This window comes from Lepus europaeus, chromosome 11 (genome assembly GCF_033115175.1).
Source record: "Lepus europaeus isolate LE1 chromosome 11, mLepTim1.pri, whole genome shotgun sequence".
Taxonomy (NCBI): domain Eukaryota; kingdom Metazoa; phylum Chordata; class Mammalia; order Lagomorpha; family Leporidae; genus Lepus; species Lepus europaeus.
The window spans coordinates 73,380,836-73,389,099 of record NC_084837.1 but is presented as its reverse complement, the minus strand read 5'-3'; the positions used below and the strand labels follow the sequence as shown (position 1 = coordinate 73,389,099).

Sequence of the window (8,264 nt, the reverse complement as noted above, 5' to 3'; positions counted from 1 at the left end):
TTCAAGGTAAAATAGTTAATCCACAAGGTAAAATAGTTAACCCACTTGGGTTATGTGTTCCTATTCCCCTTTATTCTAACAAATGTTAACTGCTTTTTCAAACGTGTGCACTTTTATTTTGATAACAGGTTTTCATTTCTCCTTCTGGCTACTTGTGGTTGTCTACTTCTTCATCACAAAGCACTTCATAGCTCTTTCTGTAAGAAATGCTCATCTAGAACGACACCATGATACGACACATGTATTCTGAAGAGACACTGTCTAAAAATCAGCCAGATAAAACCAGTATTTATCCTCACTTTGAAAGGAAAGTTTATTCATTCCCAGTGCTTTCTACATTTTCATTTGGAAGCATCATTCCAGATATAAATGAATACATTTTAACTTTGAAAGCAGAAAGACCCTGATTAATTAAAACCGTTTACATTTTACCTTAGCATTAGGTCAGGCAGATAATTCCAAAGTTTCAAAAATTGCATGTATTTGGGGCAGTTGGGGTCCTTATTAATAATCAGGGTGAAATATTTCATACTTCATACATTTTGCTTTATCACACATTTACTTTGCACACAATGTTCAACTTCACATTTAAAAGGCAAATTAGTCTTTAATTCCCTAATGAACCCAATACATTGTCTAGCTTTGATCAAAAAGTTTCAAATGAAAAAGCAAACCATGTGGACATTTCAATAACTGCTTAGCCAAATAAATGTTGCCAATTTAAATTTAAATAGTTTACAAAAGCATTATTTCCTTTGTTCTCTTCAAAACAATACAGATACACATTAAGTCACACATTACAGGCATCTGAACTGGTAAGATATTACAGATTGCTGGCATGCAAGTTATTTTACAATTTTAAATACAATGAAAAATGCCGCTTATTTATTTTCTTTGAATAAATGGAACAGAATTAAGATAAAGGTTAAATTAAAATATGAATATTATTCCATGTATATAGGTCTTTAAAAAAAACAGTGGCAGAGATAAGAATGTTAGCTCAGAACAATTTCTTCCAACTAAAGATTGTCACTGGCAACATTTGGTGCTAAAATAAAATTTCCTCCAAAAGCAGGTTTCCTAGCCCTCTCATTTCTCCTTCTGGCCAGTTCCTACTTATCCACAGTTAGGTTAGCCATCAGAAGCTTTGGCTCTGGGCCAACCTCTGTCAGTTGCACAGTGCACTTCTGACTGGCTTCCATTATGCAGACAATATGAATTCAGGAACAGACACACACACACGTTAAATAGAAGCCTACAAAATCGTGCTGCTTTCAGGGATGTTTGCTTTTTCTGCATGTTTTCCTTTCCTTCCCCACTGACTGTGAGGAGAAAGATGCATTCTAAAATATCTTTTCTGAAAAGGCTGCTCACACAGAGCTATTCTGAAGACAGCAACGGCTTAATGCACATTGGTCTCCTCCCCCTGAACAAAGCCTCCTGGAGAGAAACGGAGCTGCGGTGGAGGCACTCCTCACCCGTGGCCATGGCCTTGGAAACAACTGAGAATCACAGGGTGGTCAATTCTCAAGCTGGCAGGGACCTCAGAGGGCGACTGACCCACTCCCCTTCACTTAACAGATGAAATGAAGACAAGATCACTGGAGAGTCTTGTCCCAAGTCACATACCGCTGGCATCCAAATCAGAATTGTTTTCCAAAAATATCACACGGTGGTACATGGAGCACAACCCCTGTGAGACTGGAGGACGACTAAATTCAAGCAACATTTATTAAGCACCCTGTTGTGTGTGTAAGGCACCTTACTAGATGGTATTGAAGATACAGATTGATGAGACATCGTCCCGGCCTCTGAGTGCTTATCAAGGTCCTGGGAAGCCGTGCCCCATACCTTTCTGAGCAGAAATAATACCGACCAGGGCTATGGTTGCTGGTGATAACAAGGCAACTGCCACCTGCAGAGAGCTCAACTTGCAACAGGGGCACACCGTCCTCTTCACGGTCAGCATTAGTGCTTGTTACGCAGCTGCTACCTATGAAAATTCTCTGAACTCCAAGGACAGTCTTTGCTCCAAGGCCTGCAGTCAAGCCTTCTGCTCCCCAGCCGGGTCAGAAGGGCAATAGTGCCTCAAACCCTCCACTCAATTCTTAGTCATTGTTAGCTTTCCCCTCTGCAAGGATTCTCACCGTTTCCAAAGCTACTATCCAAGTGACCCAGGAAAATACCCTGCCATATCCATCACTGGTTCATAATGGCCACTGCCCCCATCAACCACCTCTGCTTCCTCTGTGCCAAGAGTGAAAGGGTTCCAGTCCTCTGCGTCCTACCATGCTTATTTCCCATACTGCACAAGACGTGGAAGGTGTCAGTGTCGATCAGAATAACACAGGTTCAGGAGGCCATGGAAAACATGAGTGAGCCGACAATAAAAAAATGATCTCCCATTTTTGTATAGCACTTTCCAGTTTATACTGTGTTTTCAACCAGTTATCTTGAGTATGTTCTCATCACAACTCTGTGAGGTAGTTAGTGAAGATATTATTCCCATTTTATAGCTGAGGAACCTTGAGCTGAAGAGACCAAGTGGCTTGCCCAAAGTCAGCCAGCTAAGCAAGCGTGGAGCCAAGTGTCCAGATTCTCGACTCCAGCTCCAGTGCTCTTTCCCCTAGATAGTCTATAATTGGCAGGCAATTGAATGAATTGCCCATGATCATATACCTGCTAAGTGTTGGTGATGGGATTAGGATTCAGTCTCCAAATCTGTTAGTATGGTGCCCGTTCACCATACCAACTAGCTAAGCCAGTGTGCTCCGAATGACCACCATGGAAGGGATTTGAGAAAAGTCTTGTTATTTGATTCTCCTTTTCTCTATGTATTCAGCCCTCTTCTTCATATCACTAATGTACCCCAAACTGGCATCCTAACTTTCAGTACATTCTTATTTCTAGACGGTACCCAGGATCAGGTTATGAATTTAAAACTTGCACTTCCCCCTCCACCTACCCACTGATTATTCAATCATTGCTGTTATAGGCAAATGGGAAGTTGATAAGTTGAGCAGAGCTGGATCTGACATTAAGTGAATTTAAACATTTAATTCCCATCCTCCTTCCTCACTCATTCAGCCCCTCCACTTTACCACTGAATCACAAAGTAAAACCCATTCTGATCTAGAGTTGGGGAATGAAGACAATGGATATATCTTTGAGGTTCTGGGTGCTTTTCTCTGGCCAGTTTATTCCAGGAGGACTGATCATGTGATTTCCTCCCAGTAGGCTCAGCCTGATGCTTCCAGATGCTCCCACACCTTTCCTTGTGTGTCTCTCTATCCTTGGGCTTTGAGGATGGGGTGAGTAGTGGGGATGTTTGAGGAGGAGGTGAAAGTGGAATTACTAGTGCAACTCTGAGTGGGGATATTTCCTTAGTTCTCTGCTCATTAGAATAAAAACAGCTGTTATAGCTGGAAGAGGGGAAAGAAACTTCAGGATCAAGACTTAAAATCTGACTCCAGAAACAGATCTACTGAGTGCAGAAGACCTCAGAATCCAGCGTTCACACCTTCCTGGCCCTCACCCAGTGTTGCTGATGCTCTAAAGCCTTGAGCCCAAGATGGTATCTACTTTGCAAATGAGCGTTCAGCCTACCCACCAAGACCCTAAAGCACGTGGAAAATCAGATCCATCCAGAATTCTTATGTTCTACTAGCTCCCTCACAGTGCCTACTTAAGAGAGGGCTGAGTATGCCACACACATGACAAAGGAAAGAGCTGCAAAGACTTTTGTCTGTCCCCAAGGGCTGTCTCAAACTGAAACTGTGCCAAGGTGTAACACCGGGTTTAAGTCAGAGCGCCAGAAACACTCTCATGGCAGTTATTCAGAAGACACTGGTTTCCCTATGCTGGGCCCTGCAAGGGCCACGTATCTGCGGGAAGAGAAGCAGCTGTTCTGGCGGGCTGGTGGGCCAGTCTTCCCTTAGGGAAGCACAGGCAGTGGGATGATTTCTGAGCTTTTATATGGTATTATAAAATGGATGGTGTGCTCTAAGATGGGTGAGTGACATATGCCCCTCGGGGTCTTGATTCTAGCTGGGGCCCGCAGCAGCTCTGAGAATGGCAAAGGAAGTGGGCCTGGGAGAGAGTGTCTCCCTTCAATCAGTGGTGCGGATGTAGCCAAATACGGCATGCCAGTATTTGGTGACTTTTATGTACAACGTATTTACATGTGATGCACCCTACAGGGATGGAAGGGAAGGGCTAAGTCATGTTGATGAGGATGGAATGTTACATACTTAGTATGTAGAGTTACATACTTAGGTAGATGCGAAGACTTAAGTGCTGGAACAATGGAATGATTTCTAGACTTCTAATATTTATGTCCTTAGAGTCATCCTCCACACAATGGTGACATGTGATGGTTGGTGACATACACTGCAAACTCCAGGAAGTAATCTCAGACTGCCTGGGCCTGCAGCAACTCTACAAAGGGCAAGGGGAGCGGGGGTGGGAGAGCACATCTCCCTTCATTCAGTTGTCCAGATGCAGCCAAATACCTGCGTGGATATCTGACCACACACACACACACACACACACACACGACCACACACATGTATTTACATCATGCCCTCCAAAGTCGGAAGGTAGGGACTTAATTGTGCTAAGGATGAAAGAGCTTCTTCTGCACACTTTAAGCAGATGGGGAGATGTGGTGCTGGCCTAATCATGATTTCTAGACATCTAAAATTTAACTCCTAAAAGCCAGCTGCTATGTGCTCACAAGTCCATGTGAGTGATTGTACACTCCAAGTGGACCTGCACAACTCTGAAAGGGGAAGAGAAGTGGGCCTTGGGTGAGATGATCTCCCTTCAATATCTTGGCTGCACAAAGCCAAATACTTTGACATAGTATCTGGCAAAACATGTACATATAATATGATGGGCAGTAAGGGACTAACGGACTAACCCACAGTCAGGAAAGTTTCCCCTAATACACATTGGGCCAATGTGGAGCTGAACGCCTCACCCAGTTGAAGGACAGGTAGGCTCCTCCCAGATCCACAGTTGTCTCATAAGTTACCTTCAATATGTGAACACTCATGGAAATGTTACCACTCAAGCTACTTTAAAAACACAGACATAATAAGATAATCCCCTCAGTAATAAATATTTGATTTCATAGACTCTTATATGTGTCCCAATTATTTTACAGTTTAAAAAAAAAAGTGCTATGTTTTTAATAGTGTCCCATAATCTTGCTTTAATACTCTCAACAACCACATGTACAGAAGAAATAGCCAGGACTGAATTTTGTTTTTTTCCCTTGCTTTCTGCCAGGGGTTGTCAACCACAGCTCTAGCCCCTGACCCACCGCACGGTGGGCTGCAGGGAATACTCTGTAGAGTTCAGGGTTCCTTAGGGGTGACGGCAAGAAAGACAGCGAGTAGAAAGAAAAGGAAAAGGGCTGAGAGAGGCATGGTACAGACTCAACACTTAAATAGATCTGTAACAAGTCCCAAAAGACAGAGCAGACACCTGAGAGAAATGGTTTTCCCTTTGGCAGTGGTCACCAACATGCATGTATACAAAACGAAGGAAGAGTACACATTTCACCTGGTGGTGTGCTCATTATTGCTTATCAAGCAGCAATCTGGAGGGAAAGAAAAGCCCCAATTTGTAAGGTTTCATAGATTTAGACTGCTAACCTCTGGTGTCAGTACTCCCACCACGGTCAATTTCAAGCTACAGACAAGAAGCTGGTGAACATGGAGCTGGAGGTGATGCACAGCGGCAGCCCATGGGAAGCATTTCCACCGCCCAGCCACAACAGCTGTAAATAATCTAGAGTACCGAAAATAGCACTATGTAGTATTTTTGAGTATTTATTACTTGTGCCCTTAATTATTTAATTGTAAGTGCATATCATTTAATTTTTAGGCTGTGTTGCACAACCAGTTTGCAAAATTCTTGAAAATGTAACAACTGGCAAAACCTGTATGAGTCAGCAATAACGCACCACACCTAAATGGGTGAGGGAAGGAAACAGGCTGAAAACTGTATTTACCATGCCCTTTAGATGGATAGGACGATGTAGTGGCAAACTGAGTATAAGATGTTTTTAAGGTTCCAAAAGTGTCAGAAAGTTCTGCTTACCATGCTCTCAAAAATGAAAACAAAAATTTTCAAGAAAATAAAATGTGTCAAAGAACTTCAGAGAGAGATGTGGGTACTTATACTAAAGGTAAATGTCCAGTTTTATAAGGGCTATCCTAAATATACTCCAGGTGCTTTATAAGCTAAAAAGAATAATATAACAATGATTTTCCCATTAGCTTATTTTACTGTTACCAATCAATCAGGAACACTCAGTTACTAAACCAGTTCTGCATTGGTCCTCCCTACTCTGGGCCAGCAAACTCTTTAGTTCCAAATGTCACCAACACAAAAAATACCACCTTTACAAGGCTCAAAATTACAGAAACAAAGAGAAGAGGGAATGAGTTGGGAGGAAGCAAGGGGAGAAGGGAGGTAGGAAGGAAAGGATGACACAGGTAGTGTCAGAGTGACATCAAAGACATACTCAGCACTGAGTTATCAAAGACAGATGAGCTTCAGCCAAAGGCTGCAATCACCCATGTTCTTAATTTACCATTGCACTGTTGCACCACTACATTAAAGGACTCATGGGGGAGTGGATACAAATATATTTAGCCTAATAGTTAAGATACCCATGTCCCACATCAGAACACCTGTGTTTGATTCTCAGCCTCAGATGCTGACTCCAACTTCCTGTCCGCGCAGATCCTAGGAGGCAGCAGTGAGAGCTCAAGTATCTGGGTTCCTGTAACTCATGTGGGAGACCCAGATTGTGTTCCTGCATCCAGGCTCCAACCCCAGCCCAGCCACAACTGCTGCAAGTATCTGGGGAGTGAACCAGTGGATGGGAACTCTAGTCTCAGCCTCTTAAAAAAACATTTTTAAGGCTTGCACATAATCTAATCATCTCAGTTGTACTTTCCCAGGCTTTGTCCTTGAGATGACAAACATCTGGGTAAGTGATAATCCACACTTTTCCCCAGACATTTGCAAATGTCTGGATGGATCATGCCAGGTGGACAGAAACCTCAATTAACCTGAATGTTCACATTTCATCCTGTGACCTTGTGACACTACAAGGTAATAAACACTTCTAAAGTTTGCCAAGTTAATGCAATTAGGTGTATCAAACAACCTTGATAAAGGTGCGATTATTACTGTTTAGGAATGTACTACTTTAAAATCTTCCCTCTTACTAAAATTTAAAAATTTCCTATCATATCCAGAAGATCCAATTTATGCTGAACAGCCAGTAAACACAGGTGTGCTCATTCATTCTGCTATGGGTGAGTCTGGCTTGAAGCTGTACTTGTGTGGTGACAAATATTTGACACGTATTTGTAAAGTGTCAGAACACTGTCATGCCACTGATCAATCAGTGGGGCGTGTACATTTGGTGATTTTTCTGGAACTGAAGGAAAATTTGTGCTCAACTCGTCACATTTTTCTCACCCAAAAATTGGCAATACTAACTTCTCATGTGGTCAGCAGAACACTTCTGATGTTTTCAGCCTAACTCTAAGGTGTGCATGTAAACAGAGATAGGCCTCTATCGCAATCACAGCTACAAACACATATTATACACGAAATTCCTTTCAGTGATTGTAAAAAAAGTTCATGTAAGAAACCAGGAAACCTTTTCAACGAAAGTGGTTAAAATCATTTTCCATCATTGTCACCCTCTCAGATCTCGATCAGTCCACAAGTACGAGTTGCCAGAGGTGCCCACAAGCAAACAAAACAACTGTATATATTAAAAAAAAAAACCAAGATAAATAAGTAATGCTAAAAAAGAATAATAATTAAATGGTTAGTTGTGTGGTAGCGGAAACAAATGACCTGTGATAGCAAGGTCCCGGTGGGCGTGGAGACGGCTTTTGTTTGTTTTAAAATGGCTGCCGTGGTGAAACCACACCTCTTCTTGCAGAAGTTTATCTTCGCTCTCCTTCAACTCTCTTCTTACGAACTAAGTAAGAAAGAAAGAAAGAAAGAAAGAAAGAAAGGCTGAAAAGACATTGGGAAAGACAAGCAACCTTAATCACACAAAATAGTAATCCCACATACATGAAGACACATTTATATTAAATTTCAATACCCAACAAGGCAAGGCATGGAAACGATAAAACAGTCCAGTGGTTGCTGGAATTTACAGACAGCAAGGTGTATGTGACAGCTGGGAGCTTGTTAGGACGTTCTCTTTCTATGTAGTAGAT

The 8,264-nt window shown here is 42.2% G+C and overlaps 1 protein-coding gene across 3 annotated transcripts in view; it reads right to left on the bottom strand.

Moving 5' to 3' along the window:
* Positions 1–299: 299 nt before the first annotated feature.
* Positions 300–8,264, bottom strand: part of TMOD2 (tropomodulin 2) — a 59,147-nt gene continuing 51,182 nt past the window's right edge. For 2 of the 3 annotated variants that reach the window (XM_062205922.1, XM_062205923.1), the window contains exon 10: positions 7,895–8,017. In XM_062205922.1, the coding sequence (XP_062061906.1) occupies positions 7,983–8,017 (35 nt within the window). In that variant the 3' untranslated portion in view covers positions 7,895–7,982. Of the gene's footprint in view, positions 8,018–8,264 lie in introns of all 3 variants that reach the window. The other variant, XM_062205924.1, reaches the window with a different exon arrangement.